Genomic DNA, 17,275 nt, shown 5'->3' on the forward strand with positions numbered 1-17,275 from the left:
AAATAATTAATCGTATCATTTTTCTTTTGATAAAAAATGAAAACACCATACAAGGGTTAACTGAGACTATTTACTTTATTAATACACAATCCAATCTATTTCACGAGTCTATCAGTTCACTATGGCTCAAAGCAAGTCCCGCTCTACAGTTTTCCTTGTTTCTCAAATCATAGTTACGTCAAATTGTGGTGATAAAATTGGTTGAATTTAAAGTAGCAATTGCACTTTCTCACTGTGCGGCATAAAGTGTTTCATATCATCGTCAGTGTTTCTCAATTCATCATCAAATGCGACGTGCTTGTGGAAACACTGAGGATGTCTCTCTCGCATCTGTCTCTCTCTCGTTTATTCCCTCTGAAATCATCCTACTGGATCTCTTCATTTGCTTCAATCTACATTTATACTTGAATTATGTGTCAGTTTTGATTCTGTATGCAAATGTTTGGCCATTCAGTTTTCTTTAATGAAAAACAGGAGAATAAATGCATTGCAAAGTCACAATTGTAAGACGGGTTTCATGGAAACCTATTGGACGTCCTGTTTCGTGTGTGTGTGTGTGTGTGTGTGTCTGTGTGTGTGTGTGTGTGTGTGTGATGGAGTAAATACAGTCCCACTGCTGCTTAAAAGTCTTTTAATAGATTAAAATTAACATGTGACCTCCATTTACTCTCAAACACTTTTGGATGGACGGATGGAGAAATGGAGGGATGGATGGATAGACAAACAGACGGATGGATGGAGAAATGAACAAATAGATGGATAGATAGATGGATGGAGGGATGGATAGACAAACAGACGGATGGATGGATGGAGAAATGGACAGATAGATGGACGGAGGGATGGATGGACGGGTGGAGAAATGGACAGATAGATGGACGGAGGGATGGATGGACGGGTGGAGAAATGGACAGATAGATGGACGGAGGGATGGATGGACGGATGGATAGACAAACAGACGGATGGATGGAGAAATGGACAGATAGATGGATGGATGGACGGATGGACTGATGAATGGATGGATGGACAGATGGAAGGATAGATAGTATGCATGGATGAATAGACGAACGGATGGATGTATGGATGGAGAAATGGATGGTTAGACAGAGGGATGGATGGATAAATGATAGACGGACAGACGAAAAGATGGATGGATGGATTGTTAGATGGAGGGATGGATGGATGAATGGACAGACAAAAAGATGGATGGATGGATTGTTGGATGGATGGATGGATTGTTAGATGGAGGGATGGATGGATGGATGGATTGTTAGATGGAGGGATGGATGGATGAATGGACAGACAAAAAGATGGATGGATGGATTGTTAGATGGATGGATGGATGGATTGTTAGATGGAGGGATGGATGGATGGATGGATTGTTAGATGGAGGGATGGATGGATGAATGGACAGACAAAAAGATGGATGGATGGATTGTTAGATGGATGGATGGATGGATGGATTGTTAGATGGATGGATGGATGGATTGTTAGATGGAGGGATGGATGGATGGATTGTTAGATGGATGGATGGATGGATTGTTAGATGGAGGGATGGATGGATGGATTGTTAGATGGAGGGATGGATGGATGGATGGATTGTTAGATGGAGGGATGGATGGATGAATGGACAGACAAAAAGATGGATGGATGGATTGTTAGATGGATGGATGGATGGATTGTTAGATGGATGGATGGATTGTTAGATGGATGGATGGATTGTTAGATGGAGGGATGGATGGATGGATGGATTGTTAGATGGATGGATGGATTGTTAGATGGATGGATGGATGGATTGTTAGATGGATGGATGGATGGATTGTTAGATGGATGGATGGATGGATGGATTGTTAGATGGAGGGATGGATGGATGGATTGTTAGATGGAGGGATGGATGGATGGATTGTTAGATGGATGGATGGATGGATGGATTGTTAGATGGATGGATGGATTGTTAGATGGAGGGATGGATGGATGAATGGACAGACAAAAAGATGGATGGATGGATTGTTAGATGGATGGATGGATGGATGGATTGTTAGATGGATGGATGGATGGATTGTTAGATGGAGGGATGGATGGATGGATTGTTAGATGGATGGATGGATTGTTAGATGGATGGATGGATGGATTGTTAGATGGATGGATGGATTGTTAGATGGAGGGATGGATGGATGGATTGTTAGATGGATGGATGGATGGATGGATTGTTAGATGGATGGATGGATGGATGGATGGATTGTTAGTTGGATGGATGGATGGATTTTTAGATGGATGGATGGATTGTTAGATGGATGGATGGATTGTTAGATGGAGGGATGGATGGATGGATTGTTAGATGGATGGATGGATGGATTGTTAGTTGGAGTCAGATTTTCTCAGTGTTCGCTGGTTTAGTTATGATAAATTAGTTAGTAATTTGCTCCGGCAGCAGACGGCCACATAATGGGCTTTTTAAAAATTATGAAAAATGTGGCCTGCTCTCGTCCTCCATTTGCTTATGATTGATATTACAACCAGAGTTGTGTGGAATAAAATGAGAGCGAGAGAGAGAGAGAGAGAGAGAGAGAGAGACATCCCACAAAAGTCCTCATTAACAGCAGCTGCCTTCCACGAGCCTCTCTTATTTCCTCTCTTGTTTTCTGTTTGTTTTGTGTTCGTCTAACCCGGGCTGCCTGCGGCCCGCTCTCACGTGATGTTTATGGTTTGTTGAAGAAATGCCGTAAACCTGGCCGTGTTAAAGCTGAATGAACAGGGGCTGTTGGACAAATTGAAAAATAAATGGTGGTACGACAAGGGCGAATGTGGCAGCGGGGGCGGGGACTCGAAGGTTAGCCACCAATGACACGCAGAGGAGTGGTAAAGAGAAAACCATGTGACGCAACAGAGACATCTGCCCTGACACCAGCAGAACAACTTAACAAAATCACAAACGTCCCACAGGAGACTCGGACTGGAAAAGAAAGCAATTACTGGCAAAACAGAAATATTTGCTAAAAGATTAGTGTATTCCAGTAAATGAGGGCTGAAACTGCACAGACACTAATAGATGAAGACGTTTGTTTTTTGTAGGTCCAAAAGTCTGAGACCGCTAGTGGAAATTATTTTGTTTATGCATAGATTTTTTAATCTTATATGCATAAATTATTCAAATAAATTGAAAAATAATATAAATTGAAAAATATATGGAAAATAAGCTGAACATAAAACAAAATTATATATGTATATATACAGTATATATGTATATATGCACACACACACACACGTATTGAAGTTGATGAAAAAATTACAAAAAAAATACAAATCAGAATGACAAAGAGTCAAAAGTTAGATGTGCGGTACATTTTAACATTTTAAAACTTAAATTTGAAAAAGCTGAAAAAAATATTAATTTCAGAAAACTTGATGGTCAAGTTTTACATGATTAGAGTGATTTATATTAATTTTATATTTTTTCATTAATTTTATTTTAATTATAATAAATTATTCAAATTATAATAACAGTACAACAATTTCAGTAAAGTTAAAAAAAGCTAAATTGAAAAAATATGTAGAAAATAAACAAAAGTCTGTAAAATCTGTAAGACACACACACTGCTCCGGGGTGTGTGTAGTGTGCCAATAGTTCTGTATTAACAGTAATTGTTTGTGTTTTGATAATGAAATCAGGGCAGTATGTGTCTGTTGCCCGAAGCGACGGAGCGAGATCCCATCCACACGTCTGTGGCTCCACACGGCCCCGTACGAGCTCTCACACACGTGTACTCGATGGGACCTTGGCTTCATCACTTCCTGTGCTACTGTGTGCCAAGATGTGTTGTAATCTAATAACATAAAATAACATGGTCTATGATGTTATTTATGTTATTCTCTCTGAGAAGAACGCCGGTAAACCTGGCGGTGTTGAAACTGAGTGAAGCAGGAGTGCTAGACAAACTCAAAAATAAATGGTGGTACGATAAGGGCGAGTGTGGACCCAAGGACTCGGGAAGTAAGGTCAGTTCCTGGATGGAAAACTGCAACAAAACCTGAAAACCGCAGCTCTGAAAGACAGTCACTGTCAGCATCATACAGCAGATTTGTTTTTGTTTTTTTAGATGTTCTGAAGATGGAACTGCCTGAGAATCTGTAGAATGAAACATTGTGACATGATCACAATTCAAACAGCCACAGAATGCTGGACTATGATGTCATACACAGGGTTCCTACACACTTTCAAATTCAAAATTCCATATTTTCAAATTTCCGAACTTCCAGATCATATTCAACATGAATAGTTCATACATAGTGCAATTATCTGTAAATATTTTCTCATGTTTTTATCATCATTTGTTTTCTCAACGTAATAACAAGCACTTGCATAAAGAGAAAAAACCTAAGCGCTGCACGATATATTGGAATTATATATCATTATATTTCTTATATTATGTCTTAAGTGAACATAAACAGTTGGGAAAGAAATCGGATGTGAGTCAATAGGATCCGTGCATTAAGGGCCCTATTTTAACAATCTGAAACGCAAGTATCAAACGCGAAACGCAAGTAACTTTGTGGGCGGATCTCGCAAATCTAAAATGTGTTGGTCTGAAGTAGCTTCATTATTCATAGGTGTGGTTTGGGCGTAACGTGAAATAAACCAATCAGAGCGTCATCTCACATTCCCTTTAAGAGCAGGCGTGCTTGTTCCATGGTGGATTGCTATTATAACAGCGGGTTTGCCAGGAGCGGTTCACAGCCGAGGAGACCGACGTTCTCGTCACGGCCGTAAAACATTGGGGATGGAGAAACACACCCAAATTAGCTTTGGTTAAACAGGCGTATAATAATTTTGGTAAATGTGTAAGCTAGATTTATGCCTATTTTTCACATCTTCATGGACACAATGATTTCCCTCGTGTGGAATATTTTTCCTTGTAATTATGTATGGTTTGCAAAAATGGGAACTGTTGCGTCTGTGTGTAGATGAGAGAAGCAAAGTGTGTGTGCGTGTTGTGCACACGCTACATTATGGCCAAGCATGCGCCCTTAAAATAGCATCTGAATAACATGCGCAACGTGCCACTGACTTTAGACGAGGTTTCTCCTGGTCAGTGGCGGAATTGTTTTCTGAAACTGTAAAATAGCACCAGGGAACGTTTGCGCCGGAAAACGCCTCCTCTTTTCGCTGAACCGCCCCCGGGAGCGCAAGTTCACTCCTTAGTTTACCGACGTGCGTCTGCCGAGGGAAAAGTCCGCTGTGTGTCGGGTGCAAAATAGGAATGATACATGCGTCGGTGTACAAAGTCAATTGCGCTGGGTGCAAGATAGGGCCCTGAGTCTTAGTGACAGCAGCCTAATACAGCAAACCTGCTGATGTCAGTCAAACAACAAAGGAATAAGATTTTCTTCAATAAAACACTTTTAAACCTGCATATATTCACCTCTGATTACTCTGTTTGCAGGACCGCCAAACAGCAAAGTAGAGTCTGAATGAAATGATCGTTAACTCCTTTATCTGTTGCTGGTTTGAGTCGCACACGCACATTCGTTCAAAAGAGACTCGCTTATGGTGAAGACAAACCGTTCTACATAATGAAAATGTGCGCTTCAGTCGTGTTTGACAATCATTAAACCATGACTAAACTAAACCATGAAATCACTCTGCTTGTATGCTAAATTATTTTTTTTTATAGAAATTAGTAATTTTATATTTTAGAAAACTGAATAGTATGAAAGCTTGTTTCCACCACTGAATAAAAAAAAATTAAATACATTTTTATCTCAATTCCAAAAAAATAAAATAATATCGCAATTGCATGTTATAAAGTCAGAATTGCGAGTTTTTATCTAGTTTTTAGGTTATATCACGCAATTCTGACTTTGTAACTCATAATTGCGAGAAAAAAAAGGTCAGAATTGTGAGACAAAAAGTATTTTTTATTTTTTTGTTCTGTGGCGGAAACAAGCTTCCATATAGCAGAAATATTTTTCCATACTCTGTTTTCTTTTTTTCCGTACTTTTCCAATACTGGAAATTACTCAAATCAAATTCCATACTCTTCCAAACTGCGTAGGAACCCTGCGTACACTTCCATGACATCATAATAGAGTTCCATTTTTTTTTTAGAATGCAGCTTTGTTACAGTAAAATGGATGAGTTCATTAAAATGGACAGCTAATTAGAGAGAATATTGCACCATTAGAAGGACTACAGTGGCCAATTTTACTCTAATAATATTCACTTATTCACTCAGTGAGTAGAAACTCATTATGGCTGTAGAACATTTCATACGGCTATTTCGTGCCATCTTAGACAGAGCCAGATTATATAAAAAATACGTTGTTGAAAAATATTCAAAATTATTTTAAAGCAAAAAATGGTTTTAATTCTTCACAAAATATTATTTAAAGTCCCCCTGTAGTCAATAATTTCATCCCTTAAAACTCATCTATGATTACCAAAATTACATATTTAAACTTTTTTTTCCATCTTCGTGCCTTGAAATATCTTGAATGTAACTCGACACCCTCATTTAGTATGCGCGGTTCTATGAATATGCAAATGAGCCCCGCCTCCACTCACTCACTCAGCTCAGAGATCCACTGGTTGACGATCACACGTTGATCTGATTGGTTACAGGGTAGTTTGTGACGTCAGAAACACCAGCGATTTCAAAGCGTGTTTTTGGTTCACTGCAGTTTTAAGGAGAAAATACTCAGCAATGCTGTCGACTTATGAATTTACACATGGTTTGTCTTAAAGCATATTAAAAACACCACATAGACATATAAGTAAGTAATAAAAATATTAAAGCCAAAAAATATGTATCAATGCAACTTTCATTAAGTAAAATAACTAAAAGCCTTCCTTCCGCTGGAAAAAATAGTCCCTGCCCGTGAACAGCAACATCAATTATTATAATAATAATAATAAAGTTATTATTTAACCATTAGATGGCGACAAAGACTGTCTTCATGAGTGAGTCAGTCAGTAGAGAAGACTTTTATATTGACAGGACTGAACTTGTGAACACAAGCAAGACGCAAATGACAAATAAATGAATAGCGTGTCAGGGCTATACTCTATAAGCTGCAATGAACAATATCATTGAGAACATGTGTTTACGTTGCTAAGAGTGGTTGCTATGGGTGTGTGTAGTGATACATATAGAACTGTTGGGTGAAGCGGTCGTGATTTATCATGAATATATTGACCAATCAGAATCAAGGACGGGAACTAACCGTTTTATAAACTACATTAAAAGCTTGATGTTCACCACAGGGGGACTTTAAATCATTTGATAGATATATTTAATCAATATATAGTTCACATATTGAATATTCAAATATTTTTTTCAATGCATTTTAAATTTTAAAGTTGATCTGATAAACAAAAAGACTAAGTAAACAAGGCTAAACCACCAAAAACTTTATTTGAAATCTAAATGAAACGTGATTTAATTCTGTCTTTAATGTAACCACAGACTTATGACTCTTAAATGAAGTGTAATTGAATGTGTAAATGTGTTTTGAGTCTCTCGTCTCGCCACTTCTTGCATCCCTAACTCCATCTTTTCTCCCTCGTTCTCCGGTTTCCAGGACAAGAGCTCGCAGGCGCTGAGCCTGAGCAACGTGGCGGGAGTTTTCTACATCTTGGTGGGCGGCCTGGGTCTGGCCATGCTGGTGGCCCTGGTCGAGTTTTGCTATAAGTCCCGCGCCGAGGCCAAGAAACTGAAGGTGGAATCGGCCGAACTGAATTTTAGCCCCGCTCCCAGCCCGACGCACAGTGTGCAGAACTTAGCCACTTATAGAGAGGGATACAACGTGTACGGCTCTGACGCAGTAAAGATATAGGGGTAGGACAGACGGTCGCAGGGGTTCGGCAGACGTCCCGCTAATGTTGTGACCGCTTCCCATCCTTCAGTTTACAAACTTTTCCTTTACTTACGTTCCTTCTTTTGGTTTGTTTTACCCCTGAAAGAGATCCTTTCATTTCTGTCGCTTGTCGTTCCTTTGTTTGTTTTTCCTTTCGTATGGCATTTTGTTCCTGGAGTTGCCTTGACTAGGATATGTTGGGATTGCATTGGTTTGGTCTTCCTGGCTGCAGTTGCTGGTGTTTGCACTGTTGGCTTTCTGTTTCAGACACCTGCATTAAAACAAAAGCCACAAGATGACAAACACACACACACACATATATATATATATATATAAACACATGGACAAACCTGACATATTAGCATCTCAAATGATTACCAAACCAAACGTCTTAGCATACAACCCTAAAACACTTTATAAAGGAATGCTGCTTTTATACTTCTTATTCAGAGATGCTTTAAAGATAAAGCTCTCTGCTATTGACCAGCAGTTCTCAACTGGCGGGTTTTAATGGACAAAAGCAAGTAATAAAAAGCAACTAACCACATAATCTTCATGATAAATCAAGCAACTTTTAAAAAGTGCAAATTTGGCGCAAATTTCAAAGCAATAAACGGTTTAACCCTTGCATTATGTACACAATTCAGATTTACCAACAGCTCGCGCCAACGCAGACCCTCTTTTGCCGTTTGAAAACTACTGTCAGGATTTACTAAAGACACGCAGTGAAACATTAGCGCTGGAAGGGTTATTTTTGTGGCTGATCTCATTGCATATGCATTTCTTGGAGTTTCCCTTTCAGACACTAGATTTATGGGAGGAGTATTTACATGAATCATGCAAGATGATTTACTAAGGTTTGCGCTAGTCAGTTTACTGGTGTTTACGCCATTATTTAACGACTAAAAAAAGCATGTCTTAAACCAGATGCTAATTTCTTCTCCCATCGGCACTTTTTCACACTAATTTGCCCTGTTCAGTAAATCTGGCCCGCAGTGCGATTTTTATGGTGCGGGTGAAATTTGACTCTAATTGGATTAAATATATTTCACCAAAAATCACACACTACATAAGAAACAAGTGTCAACATGCGAACACATGCGAACACATGACTTTTTAAAACTGTATTAGACAACTTTTTCACAAAACTGTACATTTTATAAACAGTATTATAACGATTTTTTTAACTTGTAAAATGTGAAAAGCACTTATTCATTGAAAAAAATGATTCGTTGAATTTAATAAAAAAATGTATCGTAAGTGGTTGCACACAACTGATTTTAGCTACATTTAAACAAATGCATTAAGTTGAACTAAAATTGATTAAGTTCAACTTAATGCATTTGTTTAAATGTAGCTAAAATCAGTTGTGTGCAACCACTTACGATAATTTTTTTTATTAAATTCAATGAATATTTTTTTTCAGTCTGTGTGCTTTCCTAAAGCTGATAAAAATATACGCCATCAATGCGGTGTTATATTTATTTGGATAAAAGCCTCCGCTAAATGCATAAATGTAAATTAGAGAAAACTGACATGAAAAAATACATCAAACCCTTTTTTTTTTTTTGTAAAAACATGAATTAAACATCAAAATCGTAATATAAATTTCATATGCACCTTTTATAACACATCAGATTTTGGAAGCTTTGCATGCATTTCATAATCCTAAAAGAGAAAAGTCACAAAATATCAAGAAAAAAACACACACACACTCAAACAACTCAAAAAAATCGAATTGAACATAATATAAGGGTTAAAAATAACCTATTCTGGAACTGTGTGAAGTCTCGTATTAAAACCAGTTGAGATCTGCTGCTAGCAATGGGTTATTTGGTACGAGTAGGGCATTATAGATCAAACGGCTGTTGGTTTAATGATGTTTGGTTGCGTTTCACTTTCTTTTGTTGTTAGTGACATCAGCAAACCAATCTATAATGCCGTACTGATACCGAATAACGTTTCGGACTGACCTCTAAACCCCTGCTCATGAAACATTAGCAGTGTGAACATATAAAGTGTTGACTGTTACGGGACATTGTACAAATTAAAACCCTAGAACTAGCGGGCGAAGGGCTGCATGCTTGCGTTAGAAATGCAGATGTCTAGCTATGTTGTACATTTTTTAGATGTTTTCTATATTTGTTTGTGGCGGGCTTGAGCTTTTCTCCGTTCTGTCGCTGTGAATGTGTCGAGTGGTTCCGTTGTGATGTCACTGTGTCATTTGCATATAAAGACAGAGCGCATTTAGGCCACGCCCACTCCGGGGGAAAACGGTTCAACGGTCTCCGTTGACTTTGCATTGCTTCCTTGTCATTTCTGACTTATAACAAAAAACAAAACAATGTCTAAAAGCTGCTATGTGACAAGGTGTACAAGCAAACATGCTAAAATAAAACAGAAATAAGTTTTTATAAGCTGTCGACCCAAAATAACGAGCGTTTAAGGACACAAAAGTCGATACAGGCAATTGAGAGAGAGCCCAACATGTCCTATTACTCTGAGAACTAACTTACGCCCACTGGAGGGGAACGTAATCGGCGACAGAATAGCTTAGCTTACAGAAATATAATATATAAAACTGACATTTGGATATTTGACTTACCAGTGACAAAATGTTTACTGCACACGTAGTGTATTTTTAGTGCATAGGCTACTGAGTGTCAGAATCCCACAATTTACCCATTTGTTCCAGCCTGTATCTACTTTTGTGTCCTTAAACGCTTGTTTTTTGTCGACAGCTTATAAAAACACACGTTTTTTAGCTTGTTTGCTGTACACCTTGTCACCTTGTTTTAGACATCGTTTTGTTTTTTGTTACAAGTCGGCTTGCGCTACCAAGGATTCAGACGTGACAGACCTGGAAAGAAACACACAACAACAATTCACACTCTTTCAGCCCTCGGAAAAGACGTCAAACATTGTAAACGAGTTGGGACGGCATAGATACGAACGTTTATGATGCCTTAACTTCGAGGACAAACATCATCGCATAAGAGCCGAAGACTCACGTAAAAACTTATTTCTGGGTTTGTACGCTTGTTTGTTGTAGACCTTGTCGGTGAACGTGATTTCACCAAGAACCACATGTTCCTGGATGAACATCTCTGTTGATCCTGGAACAACTTTCCAATCAACCAAACAGATTTGAGGGACACGTTTATAGTTTATGTCAAGTTTAGAACCAGGGTGAGGTCCTTCAACATCAGTGTAAATAAAAGTACAAGTATAGTGTAGCCTAGTAAAGCCCAGAATATTTTGTTACCTTGTCTTTCTCATAGAGCAAAACAATTAATAAACAATTAAAAACAAATGTGAATAAGATTACAGCAGCCGCGATTACCTAATCATAAAAAGTGCATATTACAGTTTTATTTATATTTTTCCCTTTGCATTAAAGGAACTTACGACGTGCGTTTGCAGCGTTGAGCATTGCAGCCAATCACAGACATGTCTGTTGAACGCATCGGCCAATCAGAGGCGTTTAAATGAGTCGCTGTGCTGAAGATGTATTTTGCGCGAGCTCACCTAGTTCTACACTTTCGCAAACCTGTCATTATTATTGCCAATAAACTTAAGATGCAAATAAGAGATTAACTGCAATATACTTGATATTCTTGATGCTGCTCTGATGCACTTCATTAAGCACCGCTCTGTTTGTTGTTAGGAAGACTAAAAGTTCAGCGGTCTAGCTCTTCAATGTCAAAATGATTAAAGAAGTGAACGAATGCCTGGTAAAATGTAAGTAGATAAACATTTAATATTTGACTGTTTTACAATAGAAATGTTCAACTACCGACAGTACCCGGTGATGCAAATTACTAATTTTTATTTATTTATTACATTTTGCCTTTTTGAATTGAAAATATGCTATAATTTCCTTAATTCGTTTAGAGAGAATGCATGCATCATTAAAAAATAAAATATTATTTAATATAATAAAATATATATAGTTACAATTATTTTACTAATACAATAAGCCTTTCTTTTTCTTTATTCCCTTAAATCGCTTTTATAATTAATGAATTCCTTTATATAAAAATACCCAATTTTAATTTGGGCTAAAGCCCCGAATATCCACTGACCTTAGAACCGCCCCTGGTTTAGGGATAGGGATAGGGTAAGGAATACATTTTGGGACATGAATGTTATTCCAGGATCAACAAAATATGTTGATCCAGGAACATGTCTTACTTGGCAAAATCACAGTGACCACACCTTGTCACATAGCAGCTTTTAGACATTGTCAGAGAATGTCTAATAAGGCGAGACGTTTCACTCTCAGTACACTTCCGGCTTCTGAACTGGTTGCAGTTCCACTCTGGGTCCACATGAGGGCGCTCACAGGACGAGTGCAGAATGAATGGAGGTCTATGGCACTATACCTCTCAAAATTCACTTTTCTCAGGATATAATTTTTTGTCTAGTAATTTGAATGCTGTTTTCGAAAGGAGATGCAAAGAAATTACACATTGCTGGGTGTTAGATTTTTTAGAGTCACTTATTTGCTTTAAAAAGTCTTTTAAAGTGTCAATGACGTCATACACATCGTACGACCAGAGATACTGCTTTACGGCAATCCTTCAGTCACTTTGGTGCTTTCGCGCTCTGCACTTTCTTTTCTCTCGAGGCATCGACAACACAGCTGACACAGGTAATACACCTGCTAGGAGAGTTTTTGTTTTGTTGTTTTAAAAGACCACGACGAAAATACACACACACACACACACACGATGCCATCAAGCGGTATCTCTGGTTGTAATCAGTCCTTCACTGACCAATCAGCGTTCATTAGCAGAATGCTAGCGTGTTATGGGCAACAACAACTCAACCTGTAAGAAATCGAAAGGACATAAGTACTCATTCATTCAACTTCCGACCTATAACCCATGTTGAACTTGCAAAACCTACAATCAAATCTGAGATTTCTCAACAGCAATCGGGTGAAAGAGACAAATTTAGCCGTCTAGCCCCATAGACTCCCATTCATTTTGCACTCATGGGCGATCGCCCCCAGTGGAACTCTGGTGGAACTACAACCAAAATTCGGTACAATAGCACTTAATAGGGAGTGGCCAGGCTCTCTGTAGACGGGCTCTGACATTGTTTTGTTTTTTGTTACAAGTCAGAAATGACAAGGAGGCAGCTTCACGCAATGCAAAGTCAGTGGAGACGACTGGATTGCCCCCCGGTGTGGGCGTGGTTTTCAGATTATGACGCGTGTCGCTCTGTCTCTATTATGTCATCTCCCCCAAAGAGTTCAACATATTCTGACTCCGCCTCTCGTCCCGCCCCCTTCTCTAGCTCACCTTCTCGGAAGCCATGAGAAACAAGGCCCGCTTGTCAATCACGGGCAGCCTGGGGGAAAATGGGCGTGTCCTGACGCCAGACTGTCCTAAGGCCATGCGCTCTGGCCCCTCCTTTCGACATGGCCCCGCCCTCGCCGTGGTGTCCGACCTCCCATAGAAACCAAAAACTCACCTTGTGCCTTAAACCATTTTACCCCTCTACCGAAGTTCAGATTCACGCAACCACGGGAGAACCACGCCGTCGCCGGCTTGCGAGGACTCAGACGTGACAGACCCGGAAAGAAACACAACAAATCACACTCTTTGATCACACGTCAAAAGACGTCAACAATTGTAAACGAGTCGGGATGGCATAGATACGGACGTTTTGACACTGTCGCATCAAGGATCCATGATGCCTTATCCTGAAGCCTAACTTCGAGGACAAACATCAACACATAAGAGCCGAAGACTCACGTAGAAGACCAGTAAACTGTAAATGTAAAGACATTAGCTGCGCTTTACGTGTTTCGTCGCCGTCCATCATCAGCAAAACCTGCATTAGATGTATTAACTCACTTGAGCGCAAAACGGCATATTTACCCCATGGTCCACAATCACTAGCTGTATTTACTAAACCGTATGTAGATATTCTCTCAGGAGCCACGAAGGGGGACAACAACGTTCAACATCTTTTATCATCTCGACGGGATTTCTTCAAGAAGACACTGGGAGCCGCTTGCTTTTTTTTGGGACTGAAATGTAAATAGACCAGTAGTAAAAGCTGAACACGATTCTTTTATAAAGCATCTTAGGTAATAATTCATTGCAATAATGACTATAGGGAGACCTGACTTGTAATTAAGAGATCTTTTATAAACACACAGTATTATATATACAGAAAAGAATCTATATAATAGAGGGACACCTGAACTAAAGCAGCTCAGTTGTGTGTGAGACCATGGCATCTGTTCTGTTAACAGTTGTTTTGATAATCGATGTAACGCAGTGTGTACGTGTCTATGTCCTTTAATGAATGTTCACGCATTTCACATGTCGCACAAACACACGAGTGTGTGTGAACGCCGCACCGCATCGCACACCAGGATCACACGACTCCTGATTCTCACCTTTGGTGTTTGGTTTGGTTTTTGCGTTTTTGTTTTTCTCTTTGTACCCACCAATTCAAATAAATCTGGAACATTTATACAATAAATGCACATCTTTTTCCTTTTTCATTCATTAAATAAGCAAATGTCAATGCAATATGACCCTGATTTACAGTTTGATTCAATTACAGTAGTTCTTACAGTATATGGGACAGTTTACAAAAAAATATATATAATTCTGGCATCATTTACTCACCCTCATGTCCTTCCATGACTTTCCTTCTTCTGTGGAAAACAAAAAATATAAGTATTTATACATTGCCCGGACAAAAAAAAGTCGCTGTTTGGGTTTAAACTCCCCCTGTAGTCATTAATTTTATACCTTAAAACTCATCTTTGATCAGCAAAATTACATATTTAAACGTTTTATCCTTGAAAAAAACACACATCATGCCTTAAAATATCTTGAATGTAACTCTACACCCTCATTTAGTATGCGTGGTTCTATGAATATGCAAATGAGCCCCGCCTCCACTCACTCACTCAGCTCAGCTCAGAGATCCACTGGTTGACGATCACACGTTGATCTGATTGGTTACAAGGTAGTTTGTGACGTCAGAAACACCAGCGATTTCAAAGCGTGTTTTTGAGACTGTCTTTGGTTCACTGCAGTTTTAAGGAGAAAATACTCAGCAATGCTGTCGACTTATGAATTTACACATGGTTTGTCTTAAAGCATATTAAAAACACCTCATAGACACATAAACAACATTAAAAAGTCTCCTCCAGCACATCCCAAAGACTTTCAATGAATTTAAGGTCTGGACTCGGAGGTGATTCTTCATGCCTCCTTCCAACCATTCTTTCACATTTTGATGAATCTTGACATTGTAATCCTGGAATATGGCCATTACGTGTCTTCTTATACATGGATGTTTAAGAAATGAAAAGCTACACACTCCATCAATTAGGGTTAGAAGAATTGTTGCCAAACATAAAACATGCTAGAAACATAATAATCACTGCAATAATGATCCAATCATAGACTCTTAAGCATTTGTCTAGTTAAAGGTGCTCTAAGCGATGTTGGGTGAAGTCAATTCTTGTTGACGTTCAAAGTATTGTCAAACAAAACGGAGGCTAGCCGTTTAGGCTACCCTATCCCATCTCCTCCCCCTCCCTCCCGTGCTTCCTGAAACAGTCATGAACCATTTAGAAAAACCGAACTGGATTTGCCCACCTGTCCAGGAGAAACAGAGCCACTGAATGTCGGATTGGAAGCACTTCTGCCGGCGGAGTTCTCACCACCTTTTGAACGCTTTTCCGATGTAAATTCAGGACTTCTCGCGTTCCTTCTCCTTTTCCCTCTTCTTTGTTATTTGTTCATCGGAACATCGTCTCTTTGGTCGTGTGTCGGCCATATCAAAATTCTCAAGAATATAAATTTTTAACATTAGTCATTGTTAGGACATCTCTCCTCTAGCTAACTTCCCTCTTCATGCTTCTCTCTCCTCCACCCCCAACACCCCTCCTTCATGTGCACGCACACTAACCCCCCACCCCCACCCCCAAAATCATTCTTGTCGGTTATTGGCTGGAACACTGTTTGTTATGTTTCGTGGTCCAGGCTGGGCCAGTTTGTTTTTGTTGCTGTTTGTGGAGCCTGGGCTGTCTACAGAGATCGCGTTTCTTTACAGTGTGTTCAGGGGACAGGCAGCTAGCGGATAGTGAGGAGATGTTTGCTGGATGTGACAAAAAATGTTTTGCCCTAAAAAAACGTGTGACATCGCTTAGAGCACCTTGAAGTCCAAACAGTGAAATGTTTTGGCCCGGCAGTGGATGTACAGTATATTAAAGCTGCAACAAATACTAACAAACTTTGTTCTTTGTTTTGAACTCACAGTCACAGTAACATTATCAATAAATGTATGTGTTTTAAAATTAGTAATGCACCAACATTTCGGCAATCATAAATATTTGGCTAAAAAAAAAAAAAAAAAGAATTGTCGGTTTCAGCCGAAATCATTGACCGAAATACTGTTTCATGCACACAACAAAAATAATTTTGCTTGTTCGGCTGAAATACCCCAAAAATAATAATAATCTGTTTTGGTTTCTTTTTTCAGCCAAATATTTTGGTGCATCACTAGTTAAAAAATAAATACTTTCTTGTAAACCAGATTAATGTGCTGATAGAGTTGCAGGGAAACTACTTTCAGGTTGGCTTCCCCAAAATGTAGAAAAAACTGCGCTTTCAAAACATTGATGTGTTTGTTCATGCCTCTCAACCAGTCAGACATGTCAGCATCGCCTCATTGGCTGGTCATTAACTTGTTTTCTCCCAAAACACACACACACACACACACACAAACATCTTAAACTGGTATAACCAGCTAAAAACCAGCCTAGACCAGCTAGAAACCATCAAAACATTGATGTATGACTTTCTTTGCTCTGTAAAGCATTATTTTGCACGAGTAAATGATAAGAAATTTCGGTGAACTGTTTCTTTAACATTGGTCCACACTATATGGTAATCACAGTATAACTTTAGCAATAAATGTATGCGTGAATGTTTTGCTATGGTAAAATACTTTATCCGTCCTTAACCAGATTAATATGCAGAGTCTGCAATAAGTAAACCAGTTGCAGGTTGTTTCGTGACTCTGTGATGCTTTCAAAACACTGATGTGTTTGTTCATGAAACATCAGCACTGACTCATTAGCTGGTCATTAAGTTATTAAGTTGTCTTAACATCTTAAACTGGTATGACCGGCTGTCTTGTTGCTGGACCAGCTAATGACCAGCCGAGACCAGACAGACATTTTTTTTTTCTAAATCAAAAATTATCTTCAAAGCATCAAAGAGCAACTGAAGAACCCTGGATCATAAGCAGAAGATGAGGAAGCAGAAGAAATGACCCTGTGGACTGAGGTATAATCCAGACTTTATAAAACACAATAGAACTTCAGATGGTATTAAAGAAAGACGGGGAGAAATCTGACGGCCAGATCTCGCTCGTTCTC

At 39.0% G+C, this 17,275-nt stretch overlaps 1 protein-coding gene across 5 annotated transcripts in view; it reads left to right on the forward strand.

Moving 5' to 3' along the window:
- Positions 1-14,355, forward strand: part of gria4a (glutamate receptor, ionotropic, AMPA 4a) — a 118,389-nt gene extending 104,034 nt beyond the window's left edge. For 2 of the 5 annotated variants that reach the window (XM_084127354.1, XM_084127358.1), the window contains 3 exons: positions 2,713-2,827; positions 7,576-7,713; positions 13,156-14,355. In XM_084127354.1, coding sequence (XP_083983480.1) covers positions 2,713-2,827; positions 7,576-7,713; positions 13,156-13,317 — 415 coding nt within the window. In that variant the 3' untranslated portion in view covers positions 13,318-14,355. Of the gene's footprint in view, positions 1-2,712; positions 2,828-3,878; positions 3,994-7,575; positions 7,833-13,155 lie in introns of all 5 variants that reach the window. The other 3 variants (XM_084127357.1, XM_084127356.1, XM_084127355.1) reach the window with 3 other exon arrangements.
- The last annotated feature ends 2,920 nt before the right edge of the window (positions 14,356-17,275 follow it).

This window comes from Abramis brama (assembly GCF_963993115.1).
Source record: "Abramis brama genome assembly, chromosome: 10".
NCBI classification, from domain to species: domain Eukaryota; kingdom Metazoa; phylum Chordata; class Actinopteri; order Cypriniformes; family Leuciscidae; genus Abramis; species Abramis brama.